The sequence below is a fragment of the Schistocerca piceifrons genome, chromosome 7 (assembly GCF_021461385.2).
Source record: "Schistocerca piceifrons isolate TAMUIC-IGC-003096 chromosome 7, iqSchPice1.1, whole genome shotgun sequence".
NCBI lineage: Eukaryota > Metazoa > Arthropoda > Insecta > Orthoptera > Acrididae > Schistocerca > Schistocerca piceifrons.
In genome coordinates, this window is record NC_060144.1 from 301401241 (window position 1) to 301428317 (window position 27077).

The 27077-nt window shown below is 36.4% G+C and overlaps 1 protein-coding gene and 1 non-coding gene across 2 annotated transcripts in view; one reads left to right on the forward strand and one right to left on the reverse strand.

Annotated features, from left to right (window-relative positions):
* The window catches only part of LOC124805643 (fat-like cadherin-related tumor suppressor homolog), a gene marked incomplete at its 5' end in the record, with an annotated part of 863745 nt that overhangs the window by 687701 nt on the left and 148967 nt on the right, over positions 1-27077 (forward strand). The window contains 3 exons of the mRNA XM_047266209.1: positions 5351-5509; positions 25347-25448; positions 26336-26488. Coding sequence (XP_047122165.1) covers positions 5351-5509; positions 25347-25448; positions 26336-26488 — 414 coding nt within the window. The remainder of the gene's footprint in view (positions 1-5350; positions 5510-25346; positions 25449-26335; positions 26489-27077) is intronic.
* Trnat-ugu lies at positions 17704-17777 on the reverse strand. The gene has a single exon. It is a non-coding gene; the product is annotated as a tRNA-Thr (tRNA).

The following is a 27077-nucleotide window of genomic DNA, read 5'->3' on the forward strand; positions in this document are numbered from 1 at the left end:
TATCACCTACATGTAATGTGTAATACAAATTGTACTTATGCCAAAAATTTCAACTACTAAAGTAGCAAGAAAGAGATTGCTGGGGTGCTGCATCCTCTGTTGTAAATTTGGTAACATTGGTATGGCCCCCACTCATGTTTACTGACTTAAGTAGGCTACTTATCATGGATTATACACTTGAGGAAGCAAAATAGACAATGTGCTGTTTCCTTAAGACTGTGCAAATCCCTTTTTTTGCTGCAATTTTATTAGAAACTTTAAAGCATAATGTAAAAAAGAAGTATATGTGACAAACGAACTACATTAAATATAGGCCTCTAATATAAAAATGGAGCTGCAAAACAGCTTCTCACTTCATTTCTGTGTACTCCAATGTATTTCTAGAAAAATTGGACATGCTGTTAGATGTACTAAGAGGGACCAGATGGTTGCATTATGACATAGTAATTGGTGGAGATCTGAATGCAGATTTTTATATAACAACGCATAAACGTACTGTGACTGAGTTGAAAAACCTTCTAAGACAGTGCAATTTGCACTCAATCAATAACAGGCCCACAAGAGATAAAGCATGTCTTGACAATATTTTTGTCAACTTTAAATCTACAGAAGAAACATGTGCTGTTACAGCGTTTCCATTTTCAGATCATGACTCTGTATCTTTAAACTACACAAGTAGGTTTTGTATTGATAATAGTAATATTCCTAAGCCTGTCCCAAAAGTTATAATCACCAGGCCTGTCACAGATGACAAAATTGTTCAGCTCTGTAAGTCCCTTGCTGAGAGAGACTGGTTCAACCAATGTCATGGTGACACAAGTTATGGTCTTAGTGCTGATTTGTCAGGGAAACTATTATTTGAGAGATTTTTTAAAACATTTCTGACACAATTTAATGACAACATCCCCATAAAGAAATGCAAATTAACTGACAAAGGCTTAACAAACAGGGCTACAAACAGACAAAATTCATGGTTCACTAAACAATTATCAAATATGAAAAACCAAGTTATGGTTTTGCACAATATATGTAGCAATCAGAAAACAGAACATGCCAGATTAGCCTATACAAAATGCAGGAATGAGTATGAAAAAGCCATCGTGGAAGCCAAAAAAGCACATAATTTCAATACCATTGATAATTCCACAAATAAGTGCAAAGCTGCATGGAAACTAATAAATGGTGTTGCTAAAGATGTGAGAAGCAAAAAAATTAATATAAGTCCCCAAAAATTCAATGATTTCTTTATTAAATCTGTTGAAAATGTAGGAAATACTATAATCAAACCTGATATCAGTTCATCAGAGTTACTTTCTAAAAATGTTTGCAGAATACCAACAGACACAGGTACGTTTATGTTCTCCGAGGTCTCACCTAGTCATGTCCTAAGCATTGTAAAACGGATGAAATCTTCAGACAGTGTAGATATATATGACATATCCTGTAATTTACTAAAGAAAGTAATAGACTATATTGTGTACCCCTTAACATTCTGTATAAATAAATGCATATCTGAAGGATATTTTCCCGAAGAACTCAAAGTGGCTAGGGTAATTCCAATATATAAAAAGGGAGATATGGACTCACCTTCCAGTTACAGACCAATCTCCATAGTCCCAGCTTTTTCTAAAATACTGGAATGTGTAATTTACCAACAGCTATCTGTCTATTTTGAAAAATTAGGAATAATTAGTGAATCTCAGTATGGTTTTAGGAAAAAGTTGTCTACTGTGGATGCTATAGATTTTGTAGTCAAATACTTACATCAGGTGTTTTGTGATCTAAGCAAAGCTTTTGACTGTGTAAAGCATAAGCCACTCCTAGAAAAACTGGAATTCTATGGCATTAGACACAACAGCCTTAAATTAATAAAATCATATCTCCAGAATCGTAAGCAAGTTGTTTGTGTAGGAAGAGAAATGTCGAGTATAGAGCAAGTCAAGGTAGGTGTTCCGCAGGGATCTGTGCTGGGCCCCTTTTTGTTCCTGATAATGATAAATGATCTTCCGTCGTTTATCAAGTCTACCACTGTGTTGTATGCAGATGATACAACATTTCTTCATGCTAGTGAGGATTTCAATAGCCTTAAAACTTGTGCAGAAAAGACAATTGACCAAGCATCCTATTGGTTCAAGGCAAATGGATTCCTGTTGAATGAAAACAAAACACAGCAGATGGTCTGTAGTCTTAGAGACAAGATTCTGTCAGATGATCCAAGTTATGTCAAATTTTTGGGGGTATACATTGATGATAATTTATCTTGTGGTCAACATGTACAATATATTAGTGGTAAATTGTCAAGAGCTATTTACCTGTTAAGGCGACTTATGGATTGTGTTCCTGAAAAATATGTTAGAACATCCTATTTTTCATTTGTGGGGGAACTCTAGCTGTGTACATGACATATTAATACTGCAAAAAAAAGCTATTAGGATAATTACTGGTTCTGCATATAAGGCACACTGTAGACCATTGTTCTGTGAACAGAAAATCATGACTGTTATAAACTTGTACATATACTATGTTCTAATTTATACGAAGAAGAAATTACCAGGAACAAAAACCAGAGAATATGTACACAACCACAATACAAGAAGGAATAGGTGCCTCTATATTCCTTACCACAGATTGTCAAAGTCACTTAACAGCTACGAAATCATGGGGTACAAATTATTTAATAATCTTCCTCAATCTGTTCAAGAATTACCTGAACAATTATTCAGACAAACAATTCATGACTGGCTAGTCCTCCACCCATTCTATGACATAAGAGAATTTATCAACTGTAATATAATACTATAATGTTAACAAGAAACCTGTTGTTTCTTTCAAACTATTAATTGTATTTTAGTATGTATATGACGTTGTCTATTGCTGTAATGGCCGAATGACAATAAATTTATTATTATTATTATTATTATTATTATTATTATTATTATTATTATTATATGTAGGTCTAGCTAAAACACAATATTATTTTTGCCAAATTGTAAGTGATATTGTGCTCTAAGTGTAATAAAAATATTTGTAGTTAATATACAGGGAATGCATGCAGCATCTGTACATTGTTTGTGATCAGGTTGGAAGAAAGAAGAATGTTGAAGACATTTGCAGCACTTTCAGAACACAAAGGGGTTACAAGGTGCAAAACCTATTTTTGAAGGATATATCATTATTATCATCATTACTGAAATGTTATCATTAGCATTGTGGTTAATTTACAACCTACTGCAAGATAGCACAGATTAGCCAAATGCTAAAATTTCATAGTCAAATGGCACACAATCTAATGCTCAGGGAATGTACAGCAACATAATTATGCCCTGTCTTTGCCCCAGCACTAAAAACATTTCATATCCTTAGGGTAAAAAAAGATGTAGGCTATTGATGAATATATCTTGTCATACAATATTCAGACTGTGACCATATTTACATTTACTTTTGATAAGAATTGTAGGCTACTAAATGGAGGGTATGGGCATATGTAATTATACCTACAACCCCTAAGAGTTGTGGTGTATGTTGTAGTACTACATCTTATGTAAAAGAACGGGTCATTATTGTTTTCTTCAGTCCAAATACTTGTTTGATGCAGCTCTCCATGCTGCTGTAACATGTGTAATCATCTTCATCTCTGAACAACTAGTGCAAACTACATCTCTCTCTCTTCCCTCCAATATTAAACTGATTTCTCAGAAGGTGTCCTATCAACCAGTACCTTCTTTCAGTCAAGCCATGCTGCCACAAGTTTCTTTTCACCCCTTGTCTGAAATGTTTATCACCCATGCTTCACTTCCACACGAAGCTACACTCCAGACAAATACCGCCAGAAAAGACTTCCTAACACTTAGATATATAATCAGTTTTAATAGACTTCTCTTCTTCAGAAACACTTTTTCTTGTCATTATCAATCTACATTTTATGTCCTCTCTACTTTGTGCATCATCAGGTATTTTGCCACCTAAACAGCAAAACTCGTCAACTTTTAGTGTCTTATTTCCAAATCTACTGTAATTCCCTCTCCATTGTCTGATTTAATTTTACTGCATTCTATTAACCTTATTTTGCCTTTTGTCATTGTTAATCTTCTTCTTTCAAGACACTGCCCATTCCATTCAGCTACTTTTCCAAGTTTTTTGCTGCCTTTGAGAGAACTAAAATGTCATTGGATGACTTCAAAGTTTTTATTTCTTCTCTGTTAACTACAATTCCTTCTCCAAATTTTTCTTTGGTTTCCTTCACTGCTTGCTCACTATACAGATTGGATAACATCCGGGATAGGCTACAACCCTGCCTCATCCCCTTCTTGACCAGTCCATCCCTTTCCCTCCCCTTCTTCTTGACCAGTACTTCCCTTTCGTGCCCCTTAACTCTTATGGCTGCTGTCTGACGTCTGTACAATTTGTAAATAACGTTTTCATCCCTGTGTTTTACGCCTGCTACCTTTAGAGTTTCAAAGAGTGTGTTCCAGTCAACATTGTCAAAAGCCTGTCAACAGCCGTTAACATGGGTTTGCCTTTCCGTAACATATCTTCTGAGAGAAGTCTTTGGGTCAGTATTGCCTCACTTGTTCCTGCATTTCTCCGGAATCTAATCTGATCTTTCCCTTGGTCAGCTTCTCCATTTTGCCCAGTCTTCTGTAAAAAAATTTGTGTCAGTATTTTGCAGTCACGGCCTTTTAAACTGATAGCTCGGTAACCTGTCAGCACATGCTTTCTTGTAATTAGAATTATCACATTCCCTCTTGATGTCCGAGGGTTCTCCAGTCACAGACATCTTGCACACCAGGTAGAATAGCTTTGTCATGGCTGGTTCTCCCAAAGATATTAGTAGTTCTGATGGAATGTCGTTTACTCCCAGGGCCATGTTTCGATTTAGGTCTTTCAGTGGTGTGTCAAATTCTTCGCACAATATCATAACTCAACTTCATCTATGTCATCTTCCCTTTCTGTTAAATTTCCTTCAAGTACATTTCCCTTGTACAGTACTCTATATACTCTTTCCATATTTGAGCTTTCTCTTCCTTGCTTAGTACTGGATTTCCATCAGAGCTCTTGACATTTATACCACTGCTTCTCTTTTCTCCAAGGAAATAGGTAAGTCCTTCAAAAGGAACCAGAATTGTTGACTTAAATGAGTCTGTCGGCAGTACCTGGGTTGACACCTCTTAAAGCACGTACTGGCCAACCCTTCTATTAATGTACTTTGGGAGTGAAGCTTTGGTGATTTAGAGGAGTGGATTGTTTATGACTGGAATTAGTTTTGCTTCATTTAAATCATGAGTTGTTAACAGTTATGACTATTTGAGGAAATACAACAGTTGTAAAATTAATTCTTGAACTTTTGCAGGTCACAGTAAGTGACAACGGAACTCCACCACTCTCTTCTACAACTCAGGTGGTTGTAATAGTGACAGACATTAATGACCATGCTCCTGAGTTCACTGAACGTACACTGTACAAAGTGACCATACCCGAGTCAGCTGGGAAAGACATACCTTTGTTCCAGGTGAGTATGTTCACTTCTTTACGGTAGGAAGTATTTTGCATGAATAAATTGTTTATATATACTATACCCACTTTGTACACCACTTTCACCTGCAAACACACTTTGGTATTAAACTGAACACTATTTTGGAGCATCACCTACTGCACTTCCCACCTCTGCTCTTCTTGTGAGTAGGTAGTTACACACACTAGGAAAACATGTCTGCCTTCTGTTTTGCAAAGCTAAGTGATATTGCTTGAAATATCTGTAAATAGTGAGTTAAATTTTTCCCATGACATCCTTTTAGGCCATCAGAAAAGCCTTTTGTAACATTTTTATTTTTACAGAAACTGGTATAACTGTTTTCATAAAATTTGACAACACTGAATAATAGATTTTTATTGTTTCAGTGAATGTACATGTAAATATTTTAAGTCATTGAAAGGAAATATTATTTATTTATTTCAAAGTTATGTTCAGGAAAAGCATGTAAGGTGTAGGCAGTGGAGAAAAATGTGTAAGTTAGTACAGGGTACATTAACTCAATCACAAATGAGCCTCAAGACACACAAAGCAATAGAAACAAAAAATAAGCAGTTGTATTTTCTGTTTGTGCCACACCTTCTGTGGGCTTGCTCTTTTTCAACATAATGTACACTTTCCATCATTACTCTTTCTTGCTTTCCATTGCAGTGCTTCAAAGAAAGGAGTCTCAGCTCTGAAATTCTAAGAATTTGTTCAAATATTTAATTTCCAGTGTACCATCAATGCTTACAATTCTTGAATAAGCAGCATATTTCAGTCCCATGACATATTTTCGTGTCAAACTGTCATTATTTGTGGCCTTATGCAGTCATCAGAACAGAGATATTTTCTACATTTTTCTATTTTTTCTCCTTACAAAAATTCACAAAATGAAGTTTTGAGTGTGCCCTAAATATGTAGCTATTCATTAGGTCTGCTCCAAAATGACATTTATGGCTGTGCAAAAAACTGTAAAGGAGAAAGTAGGCATTCTTTGGTGATACAAATAACTGTATGTTACAGAAAGGCTCATATGTTTACAAAGGTACACATATATTGTGCACTGTAATTACTTTTGTTGTTCACCTCAGTTGTCACAGAACTGTTAACAAAACAAAAGCTAGAGAATCTTTACTCTTAGAAAGTTAAAATAATCTTCCTTTTCTTTTCAGCAACAGATTAGTGATAGCAAGTAGCTATCTTGCCCTTAAGAAAGCAAAGAAACACTTAAAAGGCAGGGAGGGGGAAAATGATATAGACTCGTAGTTCACCCAGTCTTATACATTTATAAGTTCTTCAAAGTTCTGTTATGACAACCTCATTATTCTCATTACTTACAATTGCATTATATTTAATGGAATCAATAAGAACAACGAGTCACCATTACGTGTACACACAGAGTGATGGGAAAGGATAGAGGGTGAATTCCTAAAGGACCAAACTGCTGAGGTCATTGGTCACAAAGGGTAGGAAAAAGGAACTTAAACATAGCAGCTTAGCCCTCAAACTTCTGTTATTAATATGATACACAAAAGTTCTGGGAGGAATACATATAATGGAAGGAATAAAGGTGACCACTTATTATGATGAGAAGCTGAGCGATGAAAGGCTGAGGGGCATTGCCCTTTTTCAGAGCTCATGAGTACAAAACACACATACACAAAGCTAAATTGTACTCAATGGATACACTCCCTGAGGTGGTCAAGCTTTACCACTAGGAAAATGTTGTTTGCCAAAACAATGGGACTGTGAGTGTGTGTTCGCTTTGTGTTAGTTTCTTCTTAAGAAGGAGTGGTTATATTTACTTCCATTATTTATATAGTTTTTCTCTTTTTGAGGGCACAAAACCCACACATTTGTACACAATACAATTTCATTTCAAATTTTTACCTACAATTGACACATCATTATGTACCTTGCTCTGCATTCAGGTTTCTGGTTCAGCAATTAATATTTTAATTGTAATGTGGCTTAGACTTTCTTTGGTTTTTTTTAACTGCAACAGTGTTAAGACTATTTTACAGAAAACAAATTCTGAATCTACTGGCACTAAACGTACGCAACACTCTAGGGGTGAAACTTATTGGTACTGGGCTTAAATGGACAGCTAACCTTCCTGTTTCTGTTGCCAGGATGCAAATATAAATCATTGTTATTATAAGTATGGCAAATAGATGTATCTTCTGCACCTGTTAGACAGCAAAGGGTATTTGCTGTGCAGTTTAACTAACATATTAATTTTTAGATGTCTTTAATTAGACTAATTTCTTTGGGAATTGCTTATTTCAACAGCTGCATGTCTGATTAGAAAATATGCATTCGGGTAAATCATTTTCAGTTTGATCAAACATAGACTGGTTATCAGACACCAGAAAAAAACTGCTTGAAAATCGATTCCTAACATGTTATTTGGTGCCTTATATACATACAATGAAACGAAAAACTTTTAAGCACATACCATAAACCTGTTATAATTTTAAGGATGTAGATATGCTCACAGACTAATGCTTTCACATATGTAGAGCAAAAGAATGGCACTGCAATTCTCAGTAGAAAATCCTATTAAGTAATATGTATTTTACAGCATGTAAATTTATACATATAGTTATAAGAGCTGGAAGTGGCTCTCATGAATGAAAGCTTAAAATACATGTACATAAATATCAGATACATATGACAATTTCTTAGAATTATAAGTTGTAGTTATACCATGGGCGGCTTAGGAAAAGTCAACAGGGTGTGTCAAACCGTGTATACATACTTTGAACTGTCAAAGAAAATTTATTTTCCATTCTACAAGGTAAAATTTCTGAAAAGGAAAGAGTTAAGTCCAATTTGAAAAGTAAATGGGCTTCTTTCTTATGAATGTTCAAAATGGTGGCTTTCAGCATCAATACTTTTCTAGTGTTAGTCACTCTTGATTCCATACATCTTACAAAGGTGTACATTGTGATTTCTGTGCACACCACTTGCATCTCATTTCAAAGTGTGTCCAGGTTGTGTGGTTTACATTTGTACACTTTATCTTTTACTGTGCCCCATAAGAAGAAATCGAATGGCATTAGATGTGGAGAGTGTGGAGGAAGCTCGATTTGCCCACCTGTGTCCAATCCACTGGCCTGGAAAATTTAGATCCATGTATGCTCATACATCCCTGTAATAGTGCAGTGGGGTGCCATCTCATTGGTAATAAAATGTGTCACACTGTGTAATGGACGAGTGTATAGAATCAACAAGCATTGTTAGGTACTTTTCTCGAGTTACATTACCTTCAAAGCAGGAAAGCCCAAAGTGTCCCCTTGCAGCCAAACCAGCTGATTACACACAACTGTGCATGTTGACAGTTCTATTAAGTTTGAATCAAGCTTCATTCAACCAAATTATGCCACCCATAAATCCTGGTTCACATCTCTCATCTCATGAGTCCATTCACAAAATTCTAATTTTCCACCTGGATTATCATCACTTACATGTTACACATGAAACATACCTTTCTTCAGAGTGTGTAGCACACACCTTCTTTACCCTCATGTCACCCTTGCCTTGGAGATTTTGGAGATGAATGCTGAAACAGTTCCATGAGTACAGCCAAGGATTCATCACTTGTAGCTGTATGAGATCACCCTGATTGCCCTTTATGTGGATCACATAATGTTCCAAGAACTTCGAATCTGCCTCATAAATGTGTAATTGTTAAACTTGAAGGTGTTTCTGTACCATACTTCTGTGCTCCCTGTGAAGCACAGCAGCATTTTCAGACTTCCAGTACCACTTAATCACATGCTTCAGGGATCCAAAGTTCATACATATTTCTGCCATGTTGAAGTTACTTCCTTGCCACTAACTAAAGTTTGTGTCATGTGAGAAGGCGACCCAGGTTTCAGCTGTTCTGTGTATCCCCCTCCTCTAGCCACTGGCAGCCAATAATATTCATTCTCTTTCTGGGGGCCTAGCAGAGAGGTACAGCTAGAGAGCAAGAATGTTGCTCATACATGCTGCACTGTTGCTGTTTTTCTTTCTTTTTTTCTTTTTTTTTCAGTAGTATAGCTGTGAATGTGTACCCATAAATGTTTAAGTGCAATTAAAAAAGATACAGGTGACGGTCATAAATGTGAAGTGCATCACAAGCAGGCGAGGGGGATTATTTACCGCATTTGCAACTTTTTCAAATGTGAATTTTAAAGCAGATCTCCTACTGTTGACATATGAAAACACAAGAATGGACTCCAGAACCATGTTGTGCCGGCAAGAGAACTATAAACAAAAGTGTCAGAGCTATAGGAAGTGTAGAAAAAGTTGGTTTCGTGTCACCTGGAAAGCTTCGAAATCATAAGAAATCTGTAACATAAATGGATAGTTTTAACAACGATGTTTTAAATTGCTCCATGTGAATTATTAATGCCCAACACCACAAAAACATGTTACAGTTATGCTGGCTTCAATGCTAAGCGATTCGTCAATGTAAAGAATTTGAAAAGACATTGGTTCCAGATATGTTAAGAAGAGAGTTTTTAGTTCAAAGAAGTGGCATTGGTGCAGCATGAACTACATCCAATATAAAGATTCATGATACAGGAGAAGAAGGCAGTTCAACAGTGTATTACCTTGATGAAACATGGTTCAGTAAGAATCATTCCAGGAAGATCTGCTGGAAAATGAGTGATGGTACTGGCGGTTTCAAAGTTCTCATAGGAATAGGTACTCAGATAATTATTCTGCATGCTGACTCTAATTCTTCTGGTTTTGCTTCTGAGAATAAACTTGTATTTACGTGTACGAAAAACAGCAGTGACTACCATTTTGAAATGAACGCTGTCAGTTTTGTGATGTGATTCACAATTCTGGTCATACTTTGCTTCGAAGTTGGTATTGCCAGTTACAATTCAACTGTTACAGAGAAAACATGAAGTACAAACACCAGAAAAGCGGATTTTTTCCCCAGCTTAAAAATAAAAATACGAAGCACAGTATAGTCGAGACTGGTGCCGATCTGCAGCTCGTTAATTTATACAAGTCACGTGACAGAATGTACCAAGTTGACTTCCTTGCTCATGAATGGGGTCTCACAGTTTTTCATTTACACTTGCGTCACTTAGTGTACCCCCATGAAATTAATTTGGGCAATGAGTTTTAAGGCTGTGTGGGGGGAGGAAAAAAAATAAAAAATATTCAAAATGATATCGTTTGTACATGAGGCAACAGACAACATCTCATCTGTAGCCTGAAGCTTTAGAATGAAGGCCTTAACAAGGAAGTGATGATGGATATAAGCCTTGAACCAATCATTGTAAATTTACAGTCAGATTGTTCGGAAACGGACTCAGATAGAAGTAACAATGGTGTTATGATGGAGACTTTGGAACAAAGTAATAACAGTTTTTAGCTTTAAAGACTCATGGTCTAAAAACTTGTTTGTCAACAGTCAGTTGCATACATAATAATGAGAACTTCCTAGCCCTTTTAATTAGGACTTCATATCTTTTTAATTATGTAGGTTATAATGTTCAACATATTGCCCAAGGACAAGTTGAGTTTCTCCCACCATGTTGTATGCTTTAACACGCGAGAATGCAGCAGGATAAATTCGTCAGAAGTCCTATATTTCTACTGTCATTTCGGTCAATGTTATCAGTCAGCATTCCCTGGAGTTATTCGCAGATGATGGTTAATTGTTTGCGTGTTCAATGGATTATAAATGCGGTCTGTCACTGTAATGTCGAACGCGTTAATTTACACTCATAATGCACGTTAACAGTGAAATACATGACAACTTACTGACCATTTTCATGATAGTCTTTTACATTAGTTTTTTCTGCCACTAACTCTTTTTTACATGCAGTGAAATCACGTAACTACAGTCAAACACACACACACACACCTTACACACATTTTTAAAAATTCTGTTGAGTAGAAGCAGTTGTTAAGCAAAAATAATGATTTCATTTTGTGACTGAAGTTGTTTTTGTTGTGTATTAAATTTTTACTTATAATGCAGTTCAAATTGCAATAAATGATAATTATTGCAAGCAGTTTCAATGACCTTATTGTTAGACAGTTGTCATTTTGAGAGTAACTATACTTCATGTCTTCACATGTCTCACATCCCAACATCATGCAGATTAAATCAGTGCAACAGTAGACACAATGTGAATTAATATTTCTCTCATTGTGATTGATCAAAATTAGTTTTAATATTTACGAGGGCTATCCACAAAGTACATTACATTTTGGAATTAAAAATAAATAAAGTATTGGAAATTTTTTTTATTATATACAGATGAAAGCCACACTTAAATACTACTTTTCTACATAGTTGCCATTTAAATTAAGGCACTTATTGTAGCGATGGACGAGCTTGGAAATTCCTTCATCGTAAAATTCGTCCGCCTGCGCCTTCAACCACGTGGTTATCTCTTCTTGAAGCTGTGTGTCATCATCAAAACACTGCATAGCCAACCACTTCTTCATTGCTCGGAATAAGTGGAAGTCACTCGGTGCCAGGTCGGGACTGTACGGCGGATGAGGAAACAACTCCCACTTAAAAGATTCGAGAACTTCACGAGTGGCATTTGCCATGTGGGCCCGGGCGTTGTCGTGAATCAGCAAGATTTTTGAGCCCAACTTTCCTCTGCGCTTGTTTTGTATTGTTCTTCTGAGGTTGTGCAGAGTTTGGCAATACCTTTGAGAGTTTATTGTACTGCCTCTTTCCAGGAAATCCACAAAAACCACACCTTTTCTGTCGCAAAAGACAGCCGCCATCACCTTCCTTGCCGACATTGTCTGCGTGCATTTCTTGGGTTTTTGGGGGGAATTTGTGTGCCCCCACTGCAATGACTGCAATTTTATCTCGCAGTTCACATGCTTAACCAATGTTTCGTCACCAGTAACGATGCGATCGAGTAATGAGTCGCCATCTTTCTCGTAAGCGTCCAAAAATGTTAACGCTGCAGCCATTCGCTGATTTTTGTGAATCTCTGTCATGATTTTTGGTATCCATCTTGCCCAAAACTTGTGGTAACCAAGCTTTTCGGTAATGATTTCGTGCAACAAACTTCGTGAAATTTGTGGAAAACTCATAGAGAGTTCCGTTATTGTGAAATTACGGTTTTCACGGACTATGGCATCGACTTTTTCGACAAGTTCGGCAGTCACTATGCTGGGTCTTCCACTTCGCTCTTCGTCGTGAACGTTAGTTTGGCCATTTTTAAATTTTATGACCCATTGACACACTCCACCTTCAGTGATTATGTTGTCCCGATACACTTCACAAAGCTGCCGATAGATTTCTATGGGTGTACAGTTTTTTGCTGTCAGAAACCTTATTACAGCATGCACTTCACACTTCGCGGCATTTTCAATTAACGCTGACATTTCAAACTGTCACAGTAACTCAATGGAGTACAGCACGAACCTCTCACTAGCACGGCAGGATGCCAACTGAGCGGCGGAATGCCATGACACCAAGATGGCCGCGCTAGCCCCGCCCCTAACGGACACAAACGAAAACGTAATGTACTTTGTGTATAGCCCTCGTATTACTCCCCTCATAGATCTGAATGGAGCAGTAGACACAATGTGAATTAATATTTCTCTCATTATAGTTGATCAAAATTAGTTTTAATATTTATTACTCCCCTCATAGATTTGAACAAATAATGCAGTGTACCGTAGGCAAACGAACCCGACTGTTGTCAACAGCAGTGCAGTTTGGCAGTGTGGACTTTGTTCACTCGCTCTCCCCTACCTCTCATATGCAGTTCTCACCCACCCCCTCTCCCCACTTCCTTTCCACTCGACCTCTAAGCACGTAAGTGCCGTCCTGGGTGAAGTGGGCTGTAGTTTGAGTAGCAAGAGTGATGGTTCTGCTGCCACCTGTTGAACAAGTATAACATTACTTTCTCCCAGAAGCTGAATCCTGTATAATGGAAAATAAATTTTCTGTGACAGTTCAAAGTGCTTATAAATATTTTGATGCACTCTGTATATTTTGTAAGTATTTGGAAGGGGGGGGGGGCTTAGTGCATAAAAGGATGCCTACAGAGTAAAAGAATGCTTATACTGGATCACACTATCAAATATAAACAAGCACGATGGTTCTTCTACCTTCACCAGAGTTGATATATATGTATAGTGTGATTGGTCTCAGAAGTGGCTATCCCTCTGGTGAAGTTAAGAACATAGTGCACACAGTTGTCTGTATGCTGCAAGGAGGAGGCTGAAGTGGGAACAGTTGTTACAGGATTTAGTCACAGGTAGCTCATGGACCACCATAATACTGTTAAGGGAATAGCATTGACTGGGATCGGAGAGTAACTGCAGTAGAATGAAACACATTTCAAGGTGTAAGAGAAATACACACATGGAATCGTTTTTGGAAACTAATAGATTTTTCAGAAATGAGCTTCCATTGTTTCTTCCAAGTTCTTTCCTGGATTCCAAGAGATAAGTAAAGGCTGAGATTATGATGGGTAAGTGACATTAGATGTCCAGGAGCAACATGAATGCTCATAGCTGGAGAATGGAAAACTCTAGAGGAGGCTTTTATCTAGGAGTGAATGTCAAATATCTGAAGAAGAAGAAGAAGAAGAGAATATTTTTTTAATCAGAAGAGTAGTTAAAGAGTCAAAGAAATTAGACTAGCAAGGAATTGATTAATAAAGTCACCTGTGACCGAAGTCCAGAGAGAGACAAACAACACAGAGTAAATCGATAATGAAATGCTAGCAGCAGATGAAATTTGATAATCTTAGAACCTAGAAACGATACTGCCAAGCCAGAGATAAATGGTAAATGGACTTAAAATACGACTTCACATGTAACTTCTGTTCCGTGTTGCCTCATCTGTGGTTAAGAAGATGGAAGTTTGAAGGCTAGTTAAAATAATTGGATTTATAGTGCACCTCCAAAAATTAATTTTGTACATTTGAGGAAAAAACACTGAAATAACAGAAAAGTCCTTTTCTTGAAAGATTTTCTTAGAAATTGTGCTATTCAGTCTTAACACAACTATGTTTCTCTCACTCACCATTTTGAGATTCACAAACAATTAATGCTACACCCAACTAATTGATACTTGTTTTGACATTGTGAACTTATATGCAAATATTTCAGACATTTGGATCCATAGAATGAAATCCCCATAGAAAGATACATTCACGAGGAGTGTGACATGTTAGGAAGAGCCACATTTTCATAGAGTACACCTCATGTGAACAAAGTACTGTGGTAAATATTATGACATTACCTGCAGGCATGAGGGCTAATGTCTAATGTCAGACATGTTTGATTTTTTCTCGAAGCTCTGCAGTTTATGAAATTGTGAGGAGGTCAACCAGAGTTGTATGATGCAAGCAGGAACTGTTACAGAGACAGAGATGTCAGAAATTTCAAAATGTAAAAACTTTAGGAATAGCTGTTTTCATGAGTTGACGAATATACCTGATTACAAACAATCAGAATCTGTCACTGTTGACATTTACATTCCAAAAGTCTCTGGTCCCACCATATGAATTGTTCCATTCACCATTTGCTAAGCAACAATCCACACAATCAAATTCAGTGTGTGTAAAAAGGTGTTTAAGTGGTTTCTGGATAGCTTAGCAAGTGTAGTGGATGAATTTACCCGAGGGTGTGGTGAAAAGTATTGCCTCTGACTTTTCATGTGAAATCTCACAAAGCTTTTTGAATAAAACAAACTTTATCAACATTCTACATCTTTATTCTTCACGTCTACATATTTATTTCTCAACATAGTTACCCACGCAATGAGAGACCAGTTTGTTCATGCTGTCACTGTAGAATGTTTGACTTTGTTAAAGAAACCTCTTGATTACTATCAAAGTGAAGTCCTCGAAAATGTTCTCTAACTTTCAGAAATGGGTGAAAAAAGGATGGGGCCAGTCTGTATGGAGGATGATTGGTGACAGTGAACCCAAGGCACTGGATTGTTGCAGATGTTGCAGCACTCGCGTGTGGTCTGGCATTGTCATGCTCAAGGGGAGGGTGCTCCAAGCATGGGAAAACTCTCAAATTTGAAACTCAGTTACGGCATGGTGCTTCTCACGCACTGACAGTTAACGTTACTCACTGCTATGTTACATACTGCAATTCAGAGCCCTCTAGCCACAAAGATCTGCAAATATGTAGACATGAAGAATAAAGTTGTAGAATGTTAATAATGTTTATTTTATTTAAAAGCTTTAAGAGTTTTCACATAAAAAAAATACTTTTCAGCAAGCTCTCTTATATGTATTAAAATAAAAAAAATTCTGACTCTTCAGGGAATGCCCTCTTTGGACTTACTGCTCATTTCATATTAGTATCTGATTTGAAAATCAGTGGGGAAATGTCTTCTAGAAAGTAATCAAATGGATCTTCAGGCACTTGTAGCAAATTTAAAATCATCTGGGTACCTATTAGTGAATATCATGTCAATTAAATTACAAGGTCCTACTCAGAATCCATTTCCTAACCCACATTCTTCCATTATTATTTGGCTCATATCACTCTATTCCTTCTCTGTGTTAAAATAGCCGCAAAAACTAAACTGCCTATAACACTATTTTGTATCAGGAGCTCATTCGTAGTCAGCTTTCCATGATTAACTGAGTCACATCTTTATAGATATTGCAGACGTTGTGTACTAAGGAAGATGACTGGCTGGGTCTTGTCCACAAATTTATGAAAGCTAATATGGAAGTGTGGCACTCCTTTCCAGTTGCATGCTTTGTTGGAACCTAGCTTAATAATGAGAGTCAGCAACTTAGTTTCTAATAAGAACAAACACAGGAGAAGACAGAAAGATAATAATTAATTAAATTGCATATTATAGGTTTCCACATAACCAGTAACTCCTTCTTCTGTTTGTGCCATGGGCTTGTTAGGCAGCAAAGAGTGTTTCATGCACTATTTGCATACTAGAAAATAAATGTATATGTGAAACATTTATATATTCTTCAGCTGGTTATTAAATTAGATCCGCATGGAGAGGGGCCATGTACAGCACAGCTAGTCATGTTCTGTTAAATGGAGTCCATATGTGCAGATCAAATGCATTGTTTCCATTCACGTGTCAACCTAATATTAACTCATACATATTCCTCTTTTCAAAAGCTTTTAAATGGTTCTTCTGTTGTGTTAGCATTTTTACAGAAGGACACAAATCAAGATATTTTGCTATTGTTATTAAAGGTGTGAAGAGCTGGAATAAGGCTTACAAGAAAAGAAAAATGCTTGTGAAAGGAGTTAAACATAAAAGAATAAATCAGAGGATAATGCTTGTTTCCAGCTTGTTGTCAAGGGTGAAGACAGTCTCTTGTTCATAAGAAGAAAAAATCTTGAAAGATTAGCAGCATAGTAGCTAAAGAAGGTAGTTATAATAAAGCAGACTTGTTGGAGGAAGAAGAAATAAACAGGAGGATTAGAATTCCTTGTGTGGCTTGGGAAAAAAAGGATAATATGAAACTTATGGTATACGATAAATTGACAAGAGTAGCTTGAGTATTCTGAATTACACATAAACGAAAAGAAATTAAGTGACATCACATTTTATTTTCCTTCTGTTATTTTCTGAATATTGTCTGTACTATTCTTTGCTGACTTACATTTTAAAAGTATTCTTTTATGACTTGCAAGTCACTAGTGTTTTGATCTATTCATGTCTTCAGTTTTCTCATACTTTTCTGTACAATATTAATCACATGTTGAATTCTTGTTTTCTCCAAATAAGCTGTAAGCTTACTCCATTTACTTGTACATATCACATAATGATTGACTTGTAAGTCATCAATCCCAGTGCAATCTAACTATCTGTATTTAAAAAAAATTATTATAGAAATGCTGCCTCATTGTGTGTTTGTGGATTTTGTCAGACATCACAGCCATTTGAAGATAGAAATGTAACACATTATTAAAAACTGAGATAGTTTAGACAGCTTTATGCAGATAATGCATAGATACAACAATTACAGACAAATGAAGATGCATAACAGCTTCATGAAATTTTATTTCAGGCTGTCAGGTGATGAAAAGTAACTTATTGTAAATGTTTCTTTTTTTTTAACTTCTTGATACTTGAAACAGCTGTAAACATTTCAATTTTTGTAAGCACCAACCATTTTGATAATTAATTGAAACCCTCAGCTACCAACAGGTGTTGTTGATATACCTCAATGAGGGCAGCTGAAAATGTGTGCCCCGACCGGGACACGAACCCAGGATCTCCTGCTTACAAGGCAGATGCTCTATCCATCTGAGCCACCGAGGGTTTCAATTAATTATCATTTAGTCTAGAGAAGCTGCACGGTCATCAATGGTATCTGTTCTTTCGAGAACAGTTACTATCTTCATATATATACCAACCATTTTGCTTGTTCATTTCGGTCATTGTCTTAAGCTTTATTTCCATTTTGTACATACTCTTAGCAAGTTCCTCCTCTGGCCTCTCTTCTCTGATAAGTTTGTATTTGATCTTAAAAACTTCATTCATAGATTTACTATAATTCTTACCATTACATTCCATCCATGTTTTAAACATCTTGTATGAATCAAAGCACAGTGAGTGCAGTGTCTTTTATATACTTGTGTGGCATGAGTTAGTTATACAGAGAAAGCTCTGGCATGCCCATTTAATGCATGCAGGACAAAGTGTTTGTGTCTGCTTCCAGAATAAGTATGTAAATGTATGCTGAGCAAGGTTGTGTAGTGGTCAGACTCAATAGGATGGCAGTTCAAATCTGTGTTCGGCCATCTAGAGTTAGGTTTTTCTTGGTTGCTCTAAATCACTTATGGGATATACTGGGATAATTCCTTATAAAAGTACAGGGTGAATCATAAAGGACTTTATAACTTTGGAATGATAAACAAACTTATTGATACAGCTTACGGAATTGGTAGATCTGTTGTTTTGTGGCAAGTAACCTCAAGTTAGATTTGCATAGTTCACCGGTACCCCCCCGCCCCTCTGCCATCAGGAGTGCCAGTGTAGTGAACAGTTAAAATGGCTTCTTTGACTGGTATTGTGTATCTGGATATGCTCAAAACTTTTTAATTCCACAGATCAGTGATGACAGCTGAAATGGGATGGTTTACTACCAACAAGATGGCACACCACCTCATTTAATCAGGGAAGTTCAGTATTTCCTTAACAATTGCTTCCCAGGTCAGCGAATTTGCCATGAAGGACTAGTCACAAGGCCATCTTGCTCCCCAGATTTTACACCACTGGATTTTTCTCTCTGGTTTCATTAAATACCACATGTATGTTCCTCCCCTGCCAAACAATTTAACCAACCAGAAAAATCAAAACTATGCTGCTATTGCATAAGTTACACCCAATTTGCTGCACCAAGTGTAGGAAGAAACTGCTTGCTGTGGGATGTTTGCCACATTATAAATGTTAGACACATCAAATCAAAAAGACACTTGACACTTTTGTGTGAACCTTGAGGAAGTTTTTTTGCTACAAAATGAAACATCTATTGATCCTGTAAGTTATCTTAATAGTACATTTCTATGTCATTTCAAAGTTGTAAAGACCTTTTCGACTCACCCTGTATATGGATGCTTCCATTCCCCATTATTTCCCTGATGTGACTTGTGCCCTGTCTCTACTGGCATCATCATCAGTAGAATGTTTAAAGCTTAATGGTTCTTCCTTTCATGAATATGTCATATAACATATCCTATGGAGCAAGAGAGAATCAACTTTAAAGATTGTGTGACTTCATCCCACAACCATTGGATTCCACTAATCACTTGGTAAATAGTATGACAGACTGTTATGGTAAAGTCTTTTGTTTTTGCTGTTAGCACTGTAGAATTAGCCTGAAGACCCTATAAGGGATTTAATTGTATAGGACAATACCATACCACATAAGATAGATTTTAAAAAGAGGGACAGTAATACATAAATAATGGAAAGGCAACCAATTACCTGTAGCGGATTTAAGTGAGGAGTGCTGTAACACATAACAGAAAGCAGCATTTACACTAGCTTTTGAGTGCTAGCTCTTTTTACAACAGTAGTACACACATTGAAACACAAAACCACACTGCAACTAAATGTATGATTAGCCTATGTGTGAATGTGTGTTGTAGCTAGCACTTGAAAGCTAGTATGAATACTATTTTCTGTTATGTTTTACTGTGCTCCATGCATCGATCTGCTTTCCAGGAATTTCCATTAAAATAACCAGTAAAAATGTTGAAAAGAAAACCCATGAAAAGTATTATCACTGAACAAGTGGGAAAGTGGACTGTATGGAGAAAAAATGTCAAAAGAATGCCTATTTATAAGACATGGGCCAATTATGGAGAAAATTATGCATACATGAAGTAAAGGAAGGCAATTCCATATGCCTTATCCACTTTCTTCTATTTTTATATCATGTGCTTTATTTAAACTAGCAATTTTTTTTAAAAAAAATCCCTCTCTGATTAGCTTTATTCATTTCCCCATTGCATACATCATTATATTTTTTTACATACTTCAGGCCACAAGTTTCATACACCTTCTTTATTTTCTTATCATATGTTAACTGATGTTCCTTTCTAATTTTATACCTCATTGTAGAACACCGTCTTCCACTTATGGTGACAGAATATTGCTAACTTGAGGGTATTTGGTTCTTTAAAACCATGGAAAATGTGTTCATACATGCTACCTCACATTTTGTGTTCCACAAAGCCTATCAGAAGTAATACCTTTTAAGTGGATATAACGAATGAATGTGTGATGACAATGAAAAGCAGTTAGTCTTTACACAGTCTTCATGCTGCATCATCAACAACCTGACACTAATAGTAATCTGATGAAGTTGTAACTAAAGGGTGTTTATACTACTTTACATGAACTCATGAGCACTTGTAGTAGAGACACGGCCCACATATGAGATGGTGGCTTTTGAACTCAATGATGTGGTGATTATTCCGGATAGTATGGCTGCAAACAGTTGTTGTTGTTGTTATTGTTGTTGTTGTTGTTCATAACTGAAATGGAAAAATGTGTGCTACACTGTGGCCCATCTGCCTTCTGTTATAATCTGCAATAGTCAGTTGTACCATAACCCTTGTTAACAGCAAATTGTTGCCCATAGTAGTTGGGCCTATGCGTGAATAACATCTAGCATTATAGTGATAGATTATTGTAAATAAAGCATGCAGATTAAATGTCTATGAATTTCTTTCTTTTATTAATGTGTACGTTGACTAATTACACATCCCTGAAGGTTCTTCATCTTGGTGGGATCTACAGAACATAGTGAATGAATGATAGGATGACAGACACAGATTTCATTGTGTCAAGATCCTCATGGTACAGTTGGTGGCATGTGAAACTCTCATTGCTCGGACGACTTTAAAGATTAAATAGTGTCTGTCACATGTATTTGGAACCAAAAGTTGTAGTTGTGATGAAATCCACTGTTACCATGTGTATTGCCATCTTCCACTTGACAGTCACGCTAACATCCAGCACAAGGCTAACATCCCAGTCAAGTGATACAGTGAATGTGTATTTGCTGTGATAACAAAAGTACTTTCACCCCAGTTGGCAACCTTCTCAAATTTAATTACTCATGAGATTGTGTGTGTGTGTGTGTGTACTTGTAATGAACAAAGATAATTCAGCTTCACATGATCATTATTCTTCTTAAAAATTGTCATTCTGATGAGCTGGGTGAACTAAAACACAAATAGTTGGTTTTTTTTTTTTTTTTTTTTTTTTTTTTTTTTTTTTTTTTTTTTTTTTTTTTTTTTGTATGTGTCCATTTCATTTGTTGCTGTCTTTATAATTGTTGGTAAACTTATTCCAGAATTGTACCCACAAGTCTTTAAAGGAAAGCATCCCAAAGGATGAACCAAAACCGGTAGAAGAGGAATGGGGTGGATTCAGGGGAACAGTAGTAAGTGCAGCGGAAAGCAATATGTGGGAGGACAAGCAACCAAAAGAGATGGAATGATAAAACAAAGGATATAGTATAGAAGAAGAATAGGGCATTTAGGGTATTCAGAGACAAGAGAAGAGTATACGGCAAGAAACAAAGAAGCAAGTGGATGGAACAGTGGACCAGAATGATGGAGGAGGATAGTGAAGGTTCAAAAAAGGTGTTATATGGGATGATTAAAAGTAAGAAAAGAATGGTACAACAGATTATGCTCAGATGGTGAACAAAAGTGAGCAAGATGTAGAGAATAAGGAGGAAATCGAGAATATGTGGAAGGAGTATTTTGAAGAACTCCTGAACCCGAATGGAGACCTGGATGAGGAGGAAGAAGCTGAGGAGAAAAAAAGAGGAGGAACAGCAAATAGAAAAAGACATACATGGGGAGAAGTGGAAGAGGCATTGGGCAAGATGAAGGAAGGGCAGTCACCAGGGGGATGAGCTAAGTGTAGAGATGATGAGAGCAACAGGAGAGGTGGGGATACAATGGCTATATCAAGTAATGAAAATTGTGTGGAGACAGAAGATGGTCCCAAAAGACTGGAAGAAGCAAACAGTTGTCCCAATATTTAAAAAGGGAAATAGAAAAGAGTGCAAGAACTATTTGAGTATAACATTGATGATTCATTGTGAAAAATTTTTGGAAACATGAATTCTGGCAAAATTAGAAGGAAGAATGAGAGGAGAGCAACATGGCTTCAGAGCAGAAAGGTCTACAGTGGAACTAATTTTGTTGTAAGACAACTGCAGGAACAGCACTATGCATATGGAATACATCTACTAATGACCTTCCTGGACATTGAAAAAGTGTATGATAGTGTATGTAGAAACAATGTGTGGAAAGCCCTGGAGAACAGAGGAGTAGCAAAACAGATTATTTGGAGGATAAGAGAAATGTACAATGGAAGTGTGAGCTGTGTGAAAGTGGGAGGAGAGAGATCAGCCTCGATTGAACAGAAGAATGGCTTGAGGCAAGGAAGTTCACTTTCATCATTACTCTTCATTGTAGTGACGGATGATATAATGAGTACAGTAGCACAAGTAATTGGTGAAAGCAAGAAGAAAGCTATGGTGTTTGTAGATGATTTGGGGGAATAAGGAGGAGGGAGTACAAGAGCAGTCAGACGTGTGGGAACGAACAGTACAGGAATATGGTATGCAATTTGGTATAAGTAAGAGTGAGATGATTATCACAGCTAGAAAGAAGGAGAGAGGAACAACTGGAATAACGATTGGTGGGGAACGATTGAGAAGAGTGGAGAGTGGGGAGTTTCAAGTACCTAGGAAGCCTGATACAGGAAGATGCGAAAAAGACAGAGAGATAAATGAGCGGGGGAGAAAAGCAGAAGCATTTTGGAAGAGTGTCAGAAATCTGATATGGAGCAAGTATGTACCCCAAATCAGTAAAAAGGTTGTATACCGGTCAACTAAATCCTGATCCTGACACATGCATTAGAAACCTGCGTTATGAAAGGAAGAGAGGAAAGCAAAGTACAGGCTAGTGAGATGGAATTCTTGAGAAACAGCATTGGAGTGACAAAGATAGGCAGTTTAAGAAATGAGAGGATCAGAGAAATAATGAAGGTGGAACCATTGCAGGAGGAGACAGAGAAGTCAAGGCTGAGATGGTATGGACACGTTAAGAGAATGGAGGGGAAGAGGATACCCAGGAGGATACACGAGATGGAACTGGAAGGAAAGAAACCAAGAGGAAGACCAAGAGACAGATGGCTGAAAGGAGTAGAGGAATGTGTCCAGAAGAAAGGAGAAGACTGGACCAAGGTGAAGACGGAGAGATGGTGGCAAGACAGAAGACGATGGAGAGGCTTATATTCCATACAGACCCAGCCAGAGGCTGGAAACTGTCCAAGATGATGATGATGATGATGATGATGATGATGATGATGATGATGATGTGAGTCTAGCTCTGTAGACCACACCACCACCTCATGTATGACTTGTTTTTCATTGATCATTAATGGTTGTGATGATGATATATGGAGATTTTTGTGATTGAGTGATATGTTGAATATTTTGCACATTTCCAGTGTGGTGAATGTTGCTAATAGTCATGATAGGAAAAGTGTATAATATTCTTTATTTGGAAGTTATGTTATATTAACTCTGTAGATTATGTGTTCTAATTTTTCACGGTTGCTTCTAAACTTAAAAATTTCATCGTCAATATAAAATGCTTTTAAACACAAAGCTGTTTATTTTTGCGCTACAGGATACACATTAAGTATATACAGGATACACATTAAGTATGAAGATCAGTGAAAAGTGCTTAAGTGTCTGAACATGACTCTTTCCCCTCTCTGCCTCCACCCCTACCCCAACATAGCTCAATTTTATTCAAATCACCTTTCACAATATTCCAAAGACATTCCACTGACACTTTTTGAGGTGTGTATCAGCATTGCATTTACTACTGCAAAATAAAATAAAAGTTGAAGAAAAAGACTATTTGAGGTTTAACATTGTGTTGAGATAATTAAAGACAAACTACAGACAGCATCTATGTTTTATGGAGCCATTCTGACACATTCCCAAAGTGATTTGGGGGAACCAAGAAAAACTCAGTCAGGCTGGCCAGATAAAGAAAAAAGGACTTGAGAAACCACCTCAAAATTCCATAATATAAATATCTAATATTATGTGAAAGGTGCCCCAGTGTTGCTTGTTAATTTCCATAATGATGCAAGGTGCTTTCTAGGAGAAAACACAATTTCTTTAGCAAGAACAGTAATTTTTATTCATCCTCTCATGAAAATGAATTTTTAAAATGTATTCAATTTGTTATCTCAATCAGTTACCACTTGAAATTGAATAAAAATATTGAAGTATCATTCTGTGCACTTTTGGCAGTCAAATACAAGCAAAGGTGAATACATTTAATTTTTTGCTTTACTTTGTTATTATAGTTTGGGGTATTATAATGAATCCATATTTTATTTATTACTGATGTCAAGAACTTCAGGATGCTTATCTGTATTTAAAGTAAACTAAAACCTGTAACAGCTCTTGTTTGATACATCATAGTTTCCATATGACACATGTGATGCACTTTCACAACCTGTATTACAATACATTCATCTTCCCTCAAATGTCATGCTTATTGAAAGGGGAAACACTCATAAAATTTCTAAATGTGATACCAGTAATGGCATTAGTGCTTTTTAGGAACTATTTGGTCACACTCTTTAGAGTGCTTCTTCCACAAAATACTACAGCATGGATTAGTGTTCACCATAATATTACAATCTCAATACAAATTCCAGCCATTCTCCTCAAGCACATTCTTAGAGATGTACTGTTCTCAACTTTATGTGGTAAATTATAAATAGTTTCGTCTGTTTGCTTCAAGCTACTCACTGAGACACATTATGTAATCTTTGTGGACACCAGCTTGTTTTACCAGTATGCTTCTGGAAATGACAGGCTTTTATCTGTATTTTTCAGTTAACTCCGATGAAATACTTTGCTCCTATGACTATATAGCTATATATTAAAAAAGAAAAAAACACCTAGAGCAAGGGTGACAGTTTATTAAAATTTAGTTCTCTGTATGGCATTCTCTTGGTGCAACTCCAGTGATTTCAGTTTTTTGTTGTAATGCATGTCATTTCCCAACATTGTTATCATTATAAACATTGCAGTTACTCATGCTCCAAACACTGATTTTACAATGTGTGTGACTGCCATTGTTAAGAAAAAAGGTCACCACTTTAATAGTGCTGACATACATACCGTGCTACAATGCTCTTAATCTGAAACTCAGATACCTGTTGAAATAAAACACATGGAGGTGGCTCTCTTGCAATTAGACTGCTGCCTTATAAAACTAAAGGATGGACATAAACCATCATATCATTCTCTTTACATCCACACAGAATGAAACTGAGGAGTTGGACGTAGCAGTTGATTCGTTTCTTGAAAATGGAACTTGGGAGACTTACGATTCCGACATCTATTTGGGAGAGCCTATGCTGAGGGTAAGGAAAGGAATGCAAGTGTGTACTGTGTGTTTGCTTTGCATGTATTGTGCATGTGAATGTTTGGAATCAATTATGAAAACCTGCTTTAGCCCTTCTGTGTGTGGTTTGTTGAAGCATGCAGAAAAAGTGGCTTTCTATATATTGGTTTGGATTTTTGTATGTAGCTTGTAATACTGGATTGTATTTAGTGCTTTGAGCTAACTTGCTTATGAGTTTGTCTTATCAGTGCTTCATGAGCTATTGTATGGCACTAGAAATATTAACCAGGATATTTGGTAGTTCTTTGTATTGCTCTAAGGATGTAGATTTTATTTTGAGAATTGTGCAATATAACCATTGAATTTTAAATTTCTTATCAAAACATTGATTACTAAATTGATGCTGAAGATATATACTGTTAAATTAATTGATGCTCAACGTTGTTCAGTTATGTAGTTGTGTGTAATATTTATGCAGTAACATACCCAGAGACATTTGGTTTTGTACAACATGTATCATATGTGTCAGTAAGCAAAAGTCTTATTTGCATGCAGCTGTTGTGTTTAAAGAATGCTTTGCATAATTGTACTTCAAAAATAAAAATATGTAACTGGGAAGATGTGCAAAAGCACACTTGGTTTCTATGTTTTAATCTGTAACATTTAAAACCTCCAGATTAAAATGTGCTGCTCGTAACATTTTTGTAACACAGCTCTAAACTTCCGAAAAAGAAAACTCATTCCTAACTCTTAAATAAAGCTTCAGATGACTTCAACATCAATAAAGTTTTAGAATGTGCAACATTAATATCAAAATATTTACAAAATAGTTAGTGTTGTATAAGTTGTATAAATTCTGTCATTTTAATTTCCAATTGCCCAGTATGATATTGAAATACTTCACAGGTTTTGGGATTTGATGAAGATGAAGGTCCAAATGCTGACTTGCAGTACAGCATTAAATCTGGTCGTGGTATAGGAAAATTCAAGATTCATCCCAAAACTGGTATTGTCTACTCATCACGTGATTTTCAAGCAGGCCAGGAATATGATCTGAGGGTAAGCAACAGATTATTTACCTGTCTGATCATCGGTTGTGTGTTCAATTAATATCTGAGTGTGCTACAACCTTCTGAGCAATATGTAGCTTTAACTGTATTTATACCATGCATTACACTTTGTAATACTGAGTCATGATTTACTACAAACACCTGTGTTTCCATTATGGGTCATTTGTGTACCTTTTAGTCATAAAACTGATCAGCATATTTCATAAGAGAATAACAGTCTCATATCCTCACATGTGTGTGTGTCTAAAATTTTGTGTCAGACAACATAAAAGTTCACCACATGCAGACATATTTTTGCTACGCTTAGTGTAAGTTTAATAATTACTTTTACGCTACACGTAGTGAAAATTTAGTAATTACTTTTATTAAGAAAAGCATCTAGTTTGATATTAGCTCATTTGCAGAAAATTGCTTAAGATTTGTGTGGCTTAAATAGATATTACAAATTGCATTACAACAACAATGAAATATTAAGGTGCAATATTTACCATGAAAAGCAGCATTCTTTCAAATCCTAATTTCATAAGAGTAATTAAACTATATGTCTGTGTTTATGCTTGGAGGTTTTGAGTTAAATA